The 18,039-nt window shown below is 50.5% G+C and overlaps 1 protein-coding gene across 1 annotated transcript in view; it reads left to right on the forward strand.

The window, feature by feature from the left end:
- Nucleotides 1-400: 400 nt before the first annotated feature.
- Nucleotides 401-18,039, forward strand: part of DISP3 (dispatched RND transporter family member 3) — a 46,138-nt gene continuing 28,499 nt past the window's right edge. Inside the window, 4 exon segments of the mRNA XM_037729671.1 lie at nt 401-436; nt 12,332-13,337; nt 13,340-13,429; nt 13,982-14,201. Of these exon segments, the coding sequence (XP_037585599.1) occupies nt 12,335-13,337; nt 13,340-13,429; nt 13,982-14,201 (1,313 nt within the window). The 5' untranslated portion in view covers nt 401-436; nt 12,332-12,334.

An 18,039-nucleotide genomic window follows, 5' to 3' on the forward strand; every position in this document is an offset into this window, starting at 1 on the left:
GCAGCATTGGGGTGTGAGGGAAGGGGTCTGGGATTTTTGAGTCCAGGTAGCTTCGCTGGGTCCTTCTTGGCCTCTGGGGCTGGGAGCAACAGTTCCTAGTTCCTGGGACCATGAACCTCCCAAGCATTTTATGAGAAAGGCAGCAGAGTTTGGGGAGGGCAGTGCTTGAGGGTCTTCTGCCCCAGCGGCTGAGCACCAACCCTCAACTCCTGTCTCTGTAGGCAGCTGGGTCATTGTGGAGGGCATGCTGAGGCTGAGGCCAGTGTCAGACCCCCCACCCCAGAGCAAGGGCCTCTGTGCTGGCCCCAGGGGCTGAGGGGTACTGAGCCCATCTCCTGGACAGACACCTGCTCCCCACTATCCATGCCTGAGCTGTCACTCAGCAAGGGAGCCAAGAGGCCTTCCCTGGAGCCACTGACCTGTGCGGACACCAAAGGTGAGATCTCACCTGGGCACCTGTGATGGGGAACTGGAAGGTCAGTCCAGTTCCACCCTCCTCCCTTCCCTGGAACCCACAGTCCAGCCAGTGCTATAACTAAGCTGTGACCAGAAGGGCAGATGCTGTGTGTGTGTGTGTGTGTGTGTGTGTGTACACACGCAGGTGCATGCATGCACACACACCCAAGTGAGGGTTGGGAGGGCTGACTCGAGGACCCTGAGATATTCAAATATGAAAGATTCAAAGAAAATCTACCACAGCAAGAAGGGTACTGAACTCCTCAGAAATCAGGTTCAAATAAGTCCCTTCACTTCCTTGGTCTCAGTTTTCGTGTCGGCAAATTGGAAATAATTCCTAGGAGGAGAAACCTACGCAAAAATGATCCGTAAGCTGGAAGTTGCTGCACGGAGGCAGCATGATTCAGTCCCACTGCTCCCCGCCCCCACGAGAGGGTTGAGGACAGGAAGAGAAAGGCTCCGGCTTAGGATCACAAGGGCAGCCTCCACCGTCTCCTCCCTGCTTTCCTCTGCTGCTGGCCACCTCAGCCCTTCACAGGCCCAGGCAGCAGGGGATGGGGGAGCCCCAAGTTCTCAGAGAGAGAGATTTGCCCTAAGGTTCTCTCTTCCTTCCCAGGCAGTGAGGCTGCGGGTACAGTCCTCTCCCAGAGCTCCATCCCGGCCCCCCAGCAGGTTTGAGCACGTTTAGCTTCCGATGCATCCTCCAGCTTCTCTTTGGGTGGTGTGGGGCAAAGAAGAGTTTTGCAACATCCCTGGACCCATGGATTGTGGTCTGGGCGTGCTGGGGCTGTGGGAGGGATTGCAGTCTCCCAAGCCTTCCCCAGAGCTAGGAACTGGCTGGTGACCACCTGCTGTGTCCCAGCAAAGCTAGTGGCACCCAGCACATGGCTATTGGCTATTCAGCTGCTGTTGCCACTTGGCCTGGCCTCTGTGCGTGCCCCCTCCAAAGACAGCAGGACCTCTACAGTTATTCTGTAGAGAGATGAAGGGGAGCCTCTCAGCGTCCAGCTTCCTTTGCTCTGCCTCCCCAAAATGGGTGGTGACTGAGAATCAGAGGATTTAGAGAGCATCTCCTCCCACTCCCCATCTGGCAGATGGAGAAACCACTTATCCAGTGATGTGAAGTGACTTGTTCTAGGTCACACAGCAGGCCAGTGTCCAGGCAGGTTCAAGTCCCTGGGGCCACTTGTGCTGCCCCTGGCACAGATTGCCTGCTTCCTCCACCTTCCTTGCCCCCACTCTTGAACTTGCAGCAAGATCCCAAGACGAGCTGCTGGAGGAATTGTTTTACATATTTGTTAATCGAGTCTCAGAATGAAAAGGGTCCTGAGCTCATCAGCCAGGAAGAAATCCAATTTGGCTTTTATGGTCATAGTTATTGGTCATACATAGTTGGAATCTTTTTATTTTGTATTAACCCAGTGGTCTAGGGGCTGGGGTGCTGGACTGGCTGCTGGGCCGAGAGATTCCTCTGCACTTGGCAGCTATGGTCTCCAGCGTCACACACGCAGGACTTGGGACTGAGGGCGGGAGCGATGCGGTGGGAGGGGACAGTCTGGATGGGTTGGTTAAGGCCTGCAGTGAGGGTTTCCAGGAACTGCCTGACCCTTCAGGCCAGGGCACCTGGGAGCCTGGTCAGATTTCACAGGTTCTCTAAGTGCTGCCGTTTTTATTAAGCTTTTGTTGTCTTTTCCCAGTGATGCCAAGGCTGCTTTGTGGCCTTCAGGATCCAGTGCTGATGGGTTTTGATGGCGAGGCCTGAGTGGTGCAGGCAGGGGCAGCAAGTGGGGAAAGGGGCCAGAGAGGGTCAGTCGATGGAATTCCTTTTGGCAGCAGGGCACTGTGGCTAAAAGGATGGGCTGTGACATTGCCTCCAGAGGCTCCAGTCCAGCCCAGCTCTGCAGGCAGCCTTGTAGGGCAGGGGTTGATCAGACATGATATAAATAAATAAATAAATAAATAAAGCACCTCCCATGTGCCAGACACACAGTAGTAATCAGTGAATGGTGAACTCCCCACCCAGTCCCCTTGTAAGGGGCCTGGCAGATAATAAGCCCTTGAATTTCTATTTCCTTCTACGGTCTGGCTCTACCAAGAAGAGCTGTTTGGCTGATCTGGGTGTGCTGTGTGTGTCCCCCTGCCTGGCTGGCCCAAATGCCATCATTTCTTCCCTCTCCATGGCTGCAGGAAAAGACACTCTGCTGAGGAGTGAGCCTCGGCTAGCCTGAGTCCATTCCCCGAACCCCCAGGGGCACATGTGAGCCATGTCAGGTGGGGGCAAGGAGGCCAAAGGCTGGATCAGTTGCTGGAGGGAGACACTGGGAACAGGGGAGGAGGACCAGGGCAGCAAGGTTTTCCAAGAATGCTCCTGGACCACCTGTATCAGAATCACCTGGGGAGGGGTTTCAATACAGATTCCAGGTTGGACACATTGGCTGATACCTGTATTCCCAGCACTTTGGAAGACCGGGGCAGAAAGATTGCTTGAGTTTGAGATCAGCCTAGGCAACCTAGCAAAACCCCATCACTACAAAAAAATTTTTTTAAAAAGACAGCCAGGTGTGGTGGCATACCCCTGTAGTCTCAGCTACTCGGGAGGCTGAGGTGGGAGGACCACTTGAGCCCGGGAGGTCGAGGCTGCATTGAGCTGTGATAGTGTCACTGGACTCCAGCCTGCAAAACAGAGTGAGACCTCATCTCAAAACAAACAAAACAAAACAAAGCCCAGATTCCTGGGCCCCACCTCCTCAGAATCTGACCTGGTATCACCCTAGAATCTGCACTTTAATGAGTATGCCTCGTCACTCCGATTCATACTGAAGTCCAACGATCTTTGCAGCAGAGAATAAAGGAGTCTGCTCCAGTCGACCTGTGGACCTGCCTACAGCAGGGGCCAGACCTTATGATGAACTAAGAAGTTCATAATAATCATACCGGCTGCTGTGGTTCAGCAGGGGAACAGTGTCACCATCCCCATTCCATATTTCCCTCTTGGTGTTAGGGGTCCAATTTTGTCCCACGGAGCCCACTAGAGAGGGGACACAGAACAGGGAAAGTGACAGTGGCTGTTGTGTCCGTCAACCTTGGATCCCTTTGGTGTTGGCTAGGATGTTTCCTCGGGTGATATATGGACCCGGGCAAAGCTTGTTTGCCTGATAAATATTGAGCCATTCGGTTTACGAGTCGGCGCCCACAGTTTCCTCGCCAGCTGTCAGCCCAGGGAGGCCAGTCATCCTTCATCCACTCCATCTGTGCAGCCTGACCTTCTCTGAGAAATGGGGGGCTTGGACAGGCTCATCACAGAGCCCCACCCGACTCCCCTCCCATCCCCAACCTGGGCTCCTAATAATAAGCCCACATTTTCTTTGCAGAGAGGAATGGTCGTTTGTGCCCCTCTAAATTTCCTACTGGCAAATTGAGCCAACAAAGATGTGTTTCTTAGGGGGCTGCAGGGGTGGTGGGGAGTGGGGGTAGGTGCCTGCTTCAGCCGCAGCCGCAAAGCCAGGTTTCCCTGGGGCTGGGGCAGGGGACATGGGGTGATTTAGGGTCTTCTTGCTGGGGAAAGAGCTCAGACAAGTGTGGAAAGTCGCCCAGCCATACCCCTTCCTCTATGGATCTAGAAGGCACTCCCGGGCTCTGTTGCCATTTTTATTTGAGATTCTAGGTAGGACTTGGGACTTCCTCAGAGAAGACTCTGGGAGGGCCCTAGGATCCAGCTGCTAAGATGGGGCTCCCTGCTTCACCCCTACTTTCTCTCTGGGATGCTTCATGGCCCCATTGTATTAGAGTTCTCCAGAGAAAAAGAACCAACAGGAGATTTATATACATCAGAGGGAGAGATTTATTAGAAGGAATTGGCTTATGTGACGATGGAGGCTGAGAAGCCCCAAGATCTGCAGACAGCAAGCTGCAGACCGAGGACAGCTGATGGCATAGCTGCTGTTCAAGACTGAAGGCCTGAGGACCAGGAGGGACGATGGTGTAAGTTCTCGTCTGAACGTTGGCAGGCTGAAGACCCAAGAAGAGCTGATATTTCAGCTTGAGTCCAAAGGCCAGAAAAGACTAATGTCGGCCAGGCGCAGTGGCTCCCACCTGTAATTCCAGCACTTTGGGAGGCCGAGGCAGGTGGGTCATGAGGTCAGGAGTTTTGAGACCAGCCTGGCCAATATGCTGAAACCCCGTCTCTACTAAAAATACAAAAAATTAGCTGAGCGTGGTGGTGCATGCCTGTAGTTCCAGCTGCTTGTGAGGCTGAGGCAGGAGAATTGCTTGAACCCAGGAGGCAGAGGTTGCGGTGAGCTGAGATCGCGCCATTGCACTCCAGCCTGGGCAACAGAGCAAGACTCTGTCTCAAAAGAAAAAAAGAGAGAGAGAGAGAAAAAAAGAAAAGAAAAGAAAAGACCAATGTCCAAGCTCTAGCAGTCAGCAAAAAGAATTCCCTCTTACCCAGCCTTTTTGTTCTGGTCAGATCTTCAACTGATTGGTTGAGGCCCACCCTCATTAGTGAGCACCATCTGCTTTACTGTGTGTACTGATGCTAATCTTATCCGGAGGCTGGGCTTGGCGGCTCACTCCTGCAATCCCAGTACTTTGGGAGGCTGAGGCGGGAAGCTCACTTGAGGTAGGAGTTCAAGACCAGCCCGGCTAACATGGTGAAACCCTGTCTCTACTAAAAATACAAACATTAGCCAGGCATGGTGGCATGCACCTATAATCCCAGCTACTCAGGAGGCTGAGACAGGAGAATCACTTGAACCTGGGAGGTGGAGGTTGCAGTGAGCCGAGATTGTGCCACTGCACTCCAGCCTGGGCAACAGAGCAAGACTCCATCTCAAAAACAACAACAACAACAACAACAAAAAAAAAAACAACCCAAACTTATCTGGAAACTCTCTTTCTCTTTCTCTTTCTCTTTCTCTATCTCTGTCTCTCTCTCTCTCTTTCTTTTTCTCTCTCTCTCTCACACACACACACACACACAAACACACACACAGAATCATGTTTGGCCTAAAGTCTGGGCACCCCATAGCCGAGTCGAGTTGACATATAGAACTAACCATCACACCCATGACCCATTGAAGGGAAGGCCAAGCTTCTGAGGTTGGTGGGAGACTTCCTTTATATCATGCCCTGAATTGCCAGGCTCCAAGTGATTTCCGGTCTTATGAGGATGGTGCAAACTTGCTAAAAGGCAATGGGTTTCTCCAACGAGTACTGACATCTCAGCTATCAGAGAGCTCGTAGGCTGCCTGGTGTGGCCCAAAAGAGCCTGGGCTTTAGGATGAGTAGACCTGAGGTTCAAACTCCGGTTCTGCCCCTTAGTAGCTGTGTGACCTTTGTAATTCTGATTTTGCTTCTGTAAAAAGTGGATGCTAATAATGCCTTCTCTAGCGTCCTTGCAGGGCTGATGTGAGGATGACAGAGAATGGATAAGGAGTACTGGGCATGTGGTAAATGGGGAGTTAATTATGATGATGATGATGATCTTAATGGTCGTCAGTTTCTGCAGTGAACTAGCTGGGCTTTTGACTTCACTCCATGTGTGTGATTTTGCCCCAGTTTCACCACCACATCTCCAGTGCCTCTCCAGCCTCCTGGCCTAGGTGCAGGTTCCAGGTCTCGGAGAAAGGTTTGGGATTCTGATGACAGTCAGGTACATAGCCGGGGCGTCCGGAGGGCGACAGATTCTCAGAAGATGGAGTATCTGGACTTAGGACAGCGATGCCTGGGAGGCACCAAGGCCTCCCCTTTTCTTTCCTCCCTTCTCTGGAGCTGTTCAACTCAAAATAACTCATTTTGCGCCTCTGCCCAAATCTCTCGACCCAAGGGTAACAGAATCAAATACCTCGAGATGTTCAAGCACCAGAGCTGAACCAGGGAAGGGAAAACACCCTGATCCGGGAAGAAAAACTGATTAGCTCCTAATTGCCGTTAAATTGTATATACATATACGTATTTTAAGTGAAATCTGCATGTCTAATGTGATTTTTTGATTACATTTTAATAGTCTGGCTGGGATGGGGGAATGGAGAAGGAAGTGTTCTGTCATTCTCTGCCAGAGGAGGGAAGTTATAAACAAGAGCCCAGGGAGGTTCTGGCATGGGTTCACATCCCTGGGAGCCCCACTTGCTCTGGAGAAGAGTGAGGCCTGGCAGGGAGCTGGGGGTATTTTTGAGGTGACACCACCTCCCACCAAAGCCCCGTTCTGTCCAAATGGGTAAGTCTGACCTGTGACTTGAAGATTGCCTTTTCCCTTCAGCTTCAAAAACAGCTCTCCCGCTGGGTGCGGTGGCTCACACCTGTAATTTCAACACTTTGGAAGGCTGAGGTGGGCAGATCGCTTGAGGTCAGGAGTTCGAGACCAGCCTGGCCAACACGGTGAAACCCCATCTCTACTAAAAAATACAAAAATTAGCCAGGCATGGTGGTGCATGCCTATAGTCCCAGCTACTCAGGAGGCTGAGGCATAAGAATCACTTGAACCCAGGAGGCGGAGGTTGCAGTGAGCTGAGATAGCACCACTGCATTCCAGCCAGGGCAACAGAGCAAGACTCCATCTCAAAAAACAAAAACTAGCTCTCCTATTTTGGCACTTTGAGTCTACAAGCCATCTCCCTCCAGGCCTGGTAGTTTCTTGGGGCTGCCAAAAACTGTCCCCAGAATCTGGGGATGGAGTAGATTGAATCCTGGTCCTGCCACTGATCAGATGACCTTGGGTCAGTCCCTTCTCCTTGACTTCACCTTGAGTAAGTCTCAGTTTCCCCATGTGTAAAATGAAGACGTTGGAGAAGGTATACTCTGAAGTCTCTTCTGGGTCCAGTTGGCCATTACCTACTTCCTGCTCATTGAACGATCCCTCTCTCCATCTCAGGAATAGGTGATTCCACGCTCGCTCACCCACAGGGCGTTTGCCAACTCCCCCTGTCCAAGGTCCTTCTGCTTTCTTACTGGGCTGTCTCCTGCTACAACTTAAGCCAACTCTCCTTGGTTTCTCTCCTCGGAGGGCAGAGCCCTCCTCCCCTCCCTATTGTAGTAATTCCTCAAAGAGTTGAAGGCTGTTAGAAAAAATCCCTTCCCCACAAATACACAAATACTCTATTTTTAAATAACATTTATTTCTGATTCTAAAAGGCTGTACCTGATCATTGCAGAAAAATTAGAAACAGATGAGTACAAAGGAGAAAATAAAAATCACCCATAATCCTCCCAAAAAGATAACTGCTATTAATGGGCATATGGCTTTTTTTTTTTTTCTGTGATAAAGCTGGGATTTGACTGCAGATATGGCTTTGGGTTGCCACAAGCCTGGGCTTGAAACTGGGGGAGGTTTTTCCTTTTGAGGCTCCCTAGGGCCTCTTGTTCCCTGTAAGCAGCTTCCCTGTTGCCTTTCCCAAGAGGAGGACAATCTGATCACGTGCATGTGCGTCCACCTGGGTTCATGGGCCCCAACGAGGCCCAGAGTTTACATTTTGACAACCTCTGAGGGTGCCTGTATGTGTGAGAAAGAGACACAGGCAGAGAGAAAGGGCATTGGTCACTGAGAAGGACATTCCCAAGGCCCATAAAGGCCTGACCGCAGCCCCCGCTCTACCCCACCACTCTCCACTCCCTCGGCCCCTCTACCCCACCACTCTCCACTCCCTCGGCCCCTCTACCCCACCGCTCTCCACTCCCTCCGCCCTCCCAGTCCTACTCCGGGCTTTGTCTGAATCAATGACAGCTACTGCAGGAACCACCTTCGTTCCTTTCCACAGAGCAGCTGGAGTTCCTCGCTAAGCTAATCAATTCCCATCATTTGAGAAAGGAAAACAAATTTACAATTTGCTGCCCATCCTACCTAGTGGGGGGGCCTGCAGAGGGCGGTGCTAGCTGAGCACTGCTGTGACACCCTACCAGCCCAGCCTCAGTTTGCTGCGAGGGACTCTCAGACGGCTCCTGCCCTACTCAAGCTGCCGACTGGGAGATGGGAACGCCCAACTGTCTGGGGTTTCTTGGAGACTCCAGGGGTGGCACAGCTGGAAGGACCTGGGCTTTTAACACCCCGCTATGAGATAGGGAAGACAGAGCCCCAAGAGGGGTGGGACAGACACAGGGCCACCCAGAAAGTTGGTGGCTGAGCCCAGCCTGGAGACACGTGGGTTGACCACCTACCCGTCTGGTGTGGTTTCCCTTGTGGCACTTTTCATTTTGGGGGCAGACTAAGAAGGCAGGCATGGGGTGGGGAGGGTGCATGACAGACCAACAACTCATCAAATCCACTTCCTGCCTTGTCCATTTCACAGTCTTCCAGATCCTTCCCAACCCGGAGGAAGCTGTATCCCCTGTCAATGCTTATGCGGCTTGGGGTGTCTTGCCCTTTCTGTCCAGGGGAAAGTTCTTTTTAAAAAAAATTTTTTTTTTAATTTTTCCATACGTTATTGGGGTACAGGTGGTATTTGGTTACATGAGTAAGTTCTTTAATGGTGATCTGTGATGTTTTGGTGCGCCCATCACCCATCAAATAGGGTGCACTGCTAATCATTTCACATCATTTGAGAAAGGAAAACAAACTTATAATTTGTTTTGCACTGCACCCCATTTGTAGTCTTTTCTCCCTCATCCTCCCACCCTTCCCCCCAAGTCCCCAGAATCCATTGTATCGTTCTTATGCCTTTGCGTCCTCATAGCTTAGCTCCCACATATCAGTGAGAACATACAATGTTTGGTTTTCCACTCCTGAGTGACTTCACTTAGAATAATAGTCTCCAGTCTCATCCAGGTCACTGCAAATGCCGTTAATTCATTTGTCCAGGGGCAAGTTCTGTTGAATACCTAACCCAGGTTCATCGGAGACTCCTTTTCCTTCTTTCACTCAACAAATATCTGACTGCCCCTCTCCCTAACAGTATTTTAGGCCATGAGAACCCAGCAGGGAGGATGACAGCTAAGTCCCTGCTCCCTTAAAGCTCATGTCTACCCGCCTGCAGGGCTCTCACTGGGAGGTGCAGTGGCTGGGCCCAATTTTCTGGTCACTTAAATCCAGCAAATGCTATCTGCAAGGCATGGAGTCACACATACAGAACAAGGCTTCACTGCAATTGTTCCAGTTGCTATTGCTATGTATCAAAACATCCCAGAGTGCAGAGATGTATAACAACTATCGAGCATTCTGTGGGTCAGGACAGGGCACAGGAGAGGATGGCTGAGCTCCACTCCGTGGTATCTGGGCCTTGGCTAGAAAGACTGGAAGGCTAGGGGTTACTCAATGACTGGGGGCTGGGATTATCTGCAGCAACGTCGCTTACATGCTCACAGCACATGGTGGTGATGCTGGCTGTCAGCTTGGTTGTCGGCAGGAAGTCCTATATGTGATCTCTCTGTACGGGCTAGTTTGGGCGTTCTCATAGCATGGTGGCTGATCCCAAGATGAGCATCCAAAGAGTGCCAGGAGGAAACCGTATCTTCCTTTATTTCCTAACGTCTGCTGGGTGGGCTGGTGACTATGGCAGCCTTGCCTGCTTGATAGGAGGAGTGTCGAAGTCACATCCTGAAATAAGCACCTGAGATGGCAGATATTGTCGCAGCCATCTTTGGAAAACACAGCCTGCTCCATGCATCTGTTAGGGGTTCCAGCCTTTGGAGGGAAGGAGCATGTAAAAGAATAGTAGCTGCCATTTCCCAGGCACTTATACCCACCAGGCACTATGCTCGGTCTGTTGTGTACGCCATTCTTCTGACAATTTTGGTGGTGAGCACTGTTACACCCATTCTGCAGAGGGAAGACTGATGCTCAGCAAAGTTAAACTACCTGCCCTAAATCTTGATTTGCACCCAAGTCTGTCTGCCTCTGAAGCCGTAGCTCTTAATACTGTGCACCACTGCCTCTCCCTCCGTTCCCTGCAGTAATTTTTACCTCCAGACAAAATCTAGTAAGGATAGTGAGAAGCTTAGGCAGCTGGGGCGTTCAGATCTAGGAAGGCTCTTGGCAGAGGTGACATTTGAGTAAGGACTTGAATGATGAATTCAGTGTGGACCCTGGGGGAAGGGGGTGACATTCCTGGTGGAATAGCAATGGGATCAAGTGGCCTTTAGATCACCCAGAGAGTGTTGCTGTGACCCAGAATCCTGGCCTTTGACCCCCTGCAACACCAACACACTAAACTGTGCTCCCCAGAAGGCAGGCTGAGGCATGGGCAGGATGGATGGATGTAGTTCCCAGAAAACTGCAAACACGGCCCCTCCCCTTTCCACCTTATTCCCAGCAGCTTTCTTTTTCTGAGGCCAAGAATGGGGCAGAGGCTCCCACACTCCTCACCTCCACATGCAGACTTGGTTTTTCCCTTTGGAGATGGGGTCAGTCTGAGCTGCCTCCAGTGCGAATACAAATTGGGCTTCAGAGCAGTTACCAGCCCCTCGGCAAGCTGGCAGGCTCGTGTTAGGGCGTTGCAAATGGGAAGTTTAATTATCTCATTGATAGAAATCTTGCATATTACAGGAGCAATTCTCGCCCCTTCCAGGCCTCTCTCTGGCAAGTCTTCTGCTGCGCGCCCGTCCTCTCCCCCACATCCTTAGTCACTCTTCCTGTTTCTTCTTGTCTCCCTGTTTGCATCTCAGTCTTTCCCTCGTCCCCCACCATTCCACTCTCCCCTCTGTCTCTCTCCTCTTTTCCTCTGTCTGTTTCCCTCCTTCCTTCACCTCCTCTTGCTTACTTTCTCTGGACTGACAGCAGCCTCTCTTCCTGGACAGATCATCTAATTGAAATGGAGCACTCCAGAGAATGTTAATAGGAAAGGCAGCATTAATTAGCTGGCGGCAGCATCATTAGCTTCCTCCTCTCACTGCCTAGCATCATACTGGATAATGAGTCTCTGTCCAGAGGGCAGGCAGGACAAGGGGCCAGGCCATGCCGGGGATGTCGGAAAGCCTCTTCTCTTTGGACCACCCCGCTGGGGTCCTCTGGTTGCCCAGCCCTGCCCTCTCCTGCCAGGCCCTCCTGCTGCTTCGCTGAAGTCTCTGGGAGGCAGATGTCCGGCCCCTGCCCATGCCCAAAGGTTTGATGTTGCTGGAGCTGTATATTTAGTGGCCAGAGCCTGACAAACAGTGGCTGCAGCTGCAGTATCCCAGAGAGGGGGTGGGAAGCTACTGAGGGTTCTCCAGGAGAGCTGTGACAGGCACCTAGTCCTGGCACAGTTCCTGGGCAATGGCTGAGCATGTTACAGTCCCCAGCAGGGAGCAAGGAAATCTGCTTATGTGACAGATAATAACTAACGTTCTACACAGACTGCAGAGTACTTCCACTTTTGACCCCACAGTCGTACGAGGCAGCAATGGCCACTTCTATTTTATAGATGAGGACTCCAAGGTTCAGGGAGGCTCACTGCCTTGCTGATACACTGCCAGGACCCAAATCAGGGTCTGCCTGATTCCAAAGATCATGCTCTTTCCCTTGCACCTTGATACTTCCTGGAGGTCCTTTACAGCTGTTCATTAAATAAGAGTGGTTGCAGTGAAGTCGCATCTTACATTGGCCTTGAGAGTTCTAGTGTCAGAGGATGCAGCAAAAATTAGAAAATTGTGTGGTCAGACTTTTTAAAAAATACCCGTCACCCCAGGAGAAACATTCTTTCTGTCTGCAATTCTCCTTTTTTCTGTGGCCTTGGCTTTCAAGCCAAGACCCAAAAGGGAGAGGTGATGGGGAAATAACAGGAATTTTCTTTACGTTTCTTACAGGTGTTTAAATTCAGTTGTGTTGATGCGTGCTTGATGCAATTCCATTGCAGTGTTTGTATTTGGTCATGAGTGGACAGAGTTGCTACCCAGGGCTGCGCGAACTACAAAACAGGGCACCTTCCCCTCCCTGTCTCTCCAGCCTGCTGACCCTCTCCCTCTTCTGCAGGCTATGGACACAGAGGATGACCCCTTGCTGCAGGATGTGTGGCTAGAGGAGGAGCAGGAGGAAGAAGAAGCAACGGGTGAGGCCTTTCCGGGGGCCCAGAAGCCAGGGCCCCGACCTGGGGCAGTGGGGCAGTGTTGCTGGCGGCACTGGCCCTTACCTTCCCGGCCCCCAGCCTCGGGCTTCTGGAGTACCCTGGGCTGGGCCTTCACCAATCCGTGCTGTGCTGGGCTGGTGCTCTTCCTGGGCTGCAGCATCCCCATGGCCCTGTCAGCCTTCATGTTCCTTTACTACCCACCGCTGGACATTGACATCTCCTACAACGCCTTTGAGATCCGCAACCACGAGGCCTCGCAACGTTTCGACGCCCTCACCCTGGCGCTCAAGTCCCAGTTTGGATCCTGGGGGCGGAACCGGCGCGACTTGGCTGACTTCACCTCCGAGACGCTTCAGCGCCTTATCTCAGAGCAACTGCAGCAGCTGCATCTCAGCAACCGCTCGCGGCAAGTTTCCCGAGGCCCCCGCGTCATCCCGGCGGCCTCACTCGGCGGCCCAGGACTGTCCCAGGACACTTCCGCGGCCCAAAAGCCCCCAGCCAATCGGAGCGGGAGACTTCGGCGAGAGACCCCGCCCCTGGAGGATCTGGCAGCCGACCAGAGAAAAGACCCGCGGAAGCAGCGGCTGAGCAAAAATGGGCGGTACCAGCCCAGCGTCCCGCCCCCCGCGGCAGCCGCGGCCAATCAGAGTCGTGCCCGCCGGGGAGCCTCGCGCTGGGACTACTCGCGCGCCTACGTGAGTGCCAACACGCAGACGCACGCGCACTGGCGCATCGAGCTCATCTTCCTGGCGCGTGGCGACGCAGAGCGCAACATCTTCACCAGTGAGCGGCTGGTCACGATCCACGAGATCGAGCGCAAGATCATGGACCACCCGGGCTTCCGGGAGTTCTGCTGGAAACCCCACGAGGTGCTCAAGGACCTGCCGCTGGGCTCCTACTCCTACTGCTCGCCCTCAGCTCACTTGTGAACTACTTCTTCCCCACCGAGAGGGGTGGCAAGATCTACTATGACGGCATGGGCCAGGACCTAGCGGACATCCGGGGTGAGCGGCCGGGATGCTGGGGCGGGGCGTAGGACTTGGTTTCATACAGCCCTTTAGGGAGATTTGGTCCGGGCCCAGTCAGTCAGGAGCTGAGTGCTGGGCATGGCCAGAGGGCAAGGTGAAAAGGGCTGGGCTCAGGTGTGAGATGAGCCTCAGAGGGAACTGGAGGGAAGCTTGGACGCAGACCCAGGTGAAGGTTGGTGGGGGTTCTGCTGTGGTCGAAAGTAGAGAAAGCGTGGGATGGGGCTCGGGTATGAGGCTGGTTAGAGAAAGGCCAGGATGTGGTAACAGAGAGCCAGGAATATGGCCAGAGGAAGACAGGAGAAAGATTGGGGTTGAAGAAGACTGAGGCAGGTTAATTAGGGAGGGGCTTGAGGAAGGGTAGGGCGGGGTCAGGGAGTGGCTGTGGGGCCTGGGGTGGAGTTTTGGTAGATGTGGGCAGGGGAGAATCCTGGGAGGCAGGGCTACAATGAGATTGGCTGGCCTTGAGGGAGGAGGGTTGGTGGGAGCCAACCGGCTGAACTCTTGGGATCCCCACCCCTGTCCTTGCAGGCTCTCTGGAGCTGGCCATGACTCACCCTGAGTTCTACTGGTACGTGGATGAGGGTCTCTCTGCAGACAATCTGAAGAGTTCCCTCCTGCGCAGTGAGATCCTGTTTGGAGCACCCCTGCCCAACTACTACTCAGTGGATGACCGCTGGGAGGAGCAACGGGCTAAGTTTCAGAGCTTCGTGGTCACCTACGTGGCCATGCTGGCCAAGCAGTCTACCAGGTGGGAAGTCCAGCTGCATCCTGTGTGTGCGTGCCCATGTGTGTCCCAGGAACGGGCTGCGTCTCGATAGGAAATTGGTTTCCAGTTGCCTCTACTCTTAAACCCCGTATCCCTTTCCCTATCATCTTTTCCTTGGGAAGTCTTTCTTTCTAAATCGGGGCAGAACCAAGTACATCCTTGCAGTCATTCTGACAAATGAAAGTCCCCTTTGCTTGATCAGTGCCAATGGTTAGTGAACATGACAGCTTTGGGCCAGGTAGGAAATCCCAGAACTCTGCCCTGGAAGTCTTGGTGCTCAAGGTCTTTCTGGAAAGAGTATTGGCCAGGGAGTAAGGAGTTTCTCCCTGTATTAGTCAGGGTTCTCAAGAGAGACAGAATCAATAGGATAAGTAGAGGCAAATGTGAGAGAGGAGTTGTTAGGGGAATTGGCTCATGCAGTTATGGCGTCTAGGTCCAATGACACACCATCTGCAAGGTCGAGACCTTTGGATCCTGGTGGTCTGGCTCAGTCCAAACTTAAAGGCCTCAGAACTAGGGAAACTAATGGTGTAATTCTTGGTCCAAGACCAAAGGCCTGAGAACCCCTTAGGACTCCTGGTGTAAGTCCTGGAATCCAAAGGCCAGAGAGCCTGGAGTTTTGATGTCCAGGGCAGGAGAAGAGTGTCCCAGCTCCAGGAGGGAAAGAGAGAGAAGAAATCACCTTTCAGCCCTTTTCATTCTATCCTGGCCCCCAGCCAACTGGATGTTGCCCCCTCTGGCCACTGATTCACATGCCAGTCCCTTCTGGGAAAACCCACACAGACACACCCAGAGGCAAGGCTTTATCAGTTCTCTCCATATTCCTTAATCCAATCACATTGCTACATAACATTAACCACACTTCCTGTCTGTAATACCCAGGGAGGTAATGGGCAAGTCACTTTACTTTTCTGGGTGTCAGTGTTCCTTTATTAGAATGGAGAACGTGATTCTGGCTGCCCTCTGGAGTCACTAAGAGATGAGCTAACAGATGTGAAAGTGCTTTGTGGTGGAAGGTGTTTTGGGATGGTGTGCTCGGGAATACAACTAGGTCCCTCCCCACCAGAACAGGGCAGAAATCCTTCTGGGCAATAATTGCAGTACTTTCCCAGTCTCCGCCCTGACAGGCCAGTCCCAGGCACAGGAGGAATCATTCTGCGTGAAATACCCTCATTCCTTCCACTGCTCATCCCTTATATTGAGTAACTGCTGGAATAATCAGAGCTACTATTTATTGAGCACTTACTCTGTGCCATACACTGTTCGAAACCCTTTATACATACCAACTCATTTAATTCTCATACCAGCCCAGTGAGGTGGTTGCTGTTATGATTATCTCCTCTTTATAGTTGAGGAAACTGAGAAATGGCAATTAGGTAAGTTGTCCACAATTTTAAAGCTTATCGGTGGTGGAATGAGATTGAAACCCAGACGCTCACCCTCTGTGTTTTTGTGCCAGTTACTGCACTGGGAGCCTTCTCCCTGCCCTAATTCTTTGCCAGGCAAGCTCCTATTCATCTAGATCCAACTTGGGCCACTTTGCCCAAAGGCTGGACTAAATGCCCACTCAACCTGCTATGGTTTGGATATGTTTTATCCCTGTCAAAACTCATGTTGAAGTTTAATATCCAGTGCAGCAGTATTGAGAGGCGGGGCCTACTGGAAGACGTTTGGGTCATGGAGGTGGATCCCTCATGAATAGATTAATGCCATATTGTGGGAGTGAGCTAGTTCTCACTCTTGCGGGAATGGATTAGTTCCCAAGAGAACAGGTTGTTGTAAAGCGAGGTTCTTCCTCTTGTTTGGTCCCTTTTTCCTGTTACCCCTTTGACCTTTCTCTGTGTTATGATGCAGCACAAAAGCCTTCACCAGAAGCCAGTGCCATGCCATTGAACTTCCCAGCCTGCAGAACCATGAACTAAATAAAACCTCTTTTCTCTGTAAATTACCCAGTCTCAGGTGTTCTGTCATAACAGCACAAATCGGACTAGAAACTTCTCCTGTTTCCATAGTCCCCTTTCTTTTCCTTAAGGGAGGCAGGAAAGAGCACACACAGACTTTGGAGTCAGATGTATCTTGGGTCCCATCCCAGTTATTCAAGTTATTGTGAGTCTTTGTGAGCTATTTCACCTCTCTGAGCTACAGTTTTATCATAGTGCTTCTCACTCTGTCTTTTAGTTGTAACTCACAGGGCATTTCTCCAGTCAACAACATCAGCATCACCTAGGGGCTTGTGAGAAATGCAGAATCTCAAGTTCTCTCCCAGACCTGCAGTATTTCCAGGTGATTTGTTTGCACATTTGAGTTTGAGAGAGATCTGGTATAACGGTCTGTCTCTATAGATGTGAGTTTGTTGAAGACTGGGTTTGTTTCTGGTTCCGTTTCTGTGGGCCAAGCCACAGCACAGTGCCAGGTACCTCTTAGTAAGGGTTTGGCTGGGGAGTGAATGAATAAATGAATGGAGATGCCTCAAGGAAAGGTACTTGGCTGGGTTGGGAAACGGAAAGGTGCTTACTATAGAAGGACCTTTACGGTTTTAGATACCAGTGTTAGCTCTGCCCAGATGTTTAGCTGCTAAGGCAAAACCCCCACCCTTAGGGAAAAAGCCACTCTTTTCTGTTTCCTCCCATTAGAGTGTCACAGCAGTGGTGACAATCCTGTCTTTAATGCCTTCTTTTGGATGAACAAAATTCTTAAAATTGCTCTATTATTGGTTACCCAAGAGATGGCAACATGTAGCTTGACTTATAACAGTATAATATAAATGATCACTTTTACTGCTTTTAATACTGGAGTCTTAGAATATGTTCACTACATTTATTGAGCTCCAGTTTTTTGCATTTATGTTGCATGCATTTTCATTCTTGCTACCTTTAAGCCCCATAAGACATCACATCATTATTTTACAGAGTCTGTGTTCATTATATTTATTCACATAATTGCCTGTTTTGTTGGTGTTCATTACTTTGTACTATTTCATGTTTCCCACTGGGATCGTTTTCCTTGTGTCTAAGAAACTCTTGCATTTCTTTCAGTGCAGGTTTGCTGGTGACAGATTCTTTGTTTTGTTTGCCTAGTAGACATCTTTATTTTACTTTCATTTTTGAAGTATATTTTTGCTGGTATAGAATTATTATAAGTTGGCAGTTAATTTCTTTTAATACTTTACCTGAAGATGGCACTCCATTGTCTTCTGACTTCCATCATTTCTGTAGAAAAGTAGGCTGTAAATCTTTTTTGTTGCTCTATTAAAAATTCTCTTTTTTCTGCTTTTAAAATCTCTCTGTCTTTGTTTTCACCAGTCTTACTGTGAGGTATATTGGTGCGTTTTCTTTGTGTTTGTTCTGTTTGAGAACGCAGAGTTTCTCAAAGCTTTAGGTTGATGAGTATAATCAGTTTTAATAATGTCCTAGCCATTATCTCTTCAAATACTGCTTCTACCTTGTTCTCTGTTCCCTCTTTTACGCACTCTGATTACACAGATGTGAAATCTTTTCACTGAGCCCCATATGTTTTCAATGCTTTTTTCTGGGTTTTATTTTTTTTTATTTTTCTTTCTATACTTTGGTTTAGATATTCTAGTTCACTGATCCTGCTTTCTATTTATTGTCTCTAATCTGCCATTTAATGTCTATTGAGTTTTTAATGTTATTGTTCTGTTTTTCCATTTTGAGAATTTCCATTTGAATCTGTTATAGATCTAAATCACTGGTGCAGTTATTTTATTCACCACTTAATTTATTTTGTTCACATTCTCCTCTCTGTTCTTAAACATGTTAATTACAGTTTTTTAAAGATCTTACCAACTTTTAGTATATGG

Source organism: Cebus imitator, unplaced genomic scaffold (assembly GCF_001604975.1).
Source record: "Cebus imitator isolate Cc_AM_T3 unplaced genomic scaffold, Cebus_imitator-1.0 Scaffold15, whole genome shotgun sequence".
Lineage (NCBI taxonomy): Eukaryota > Metazoa > Chordata > Mammalia > Primates > Cebidae > Cebus > Cebus imitator.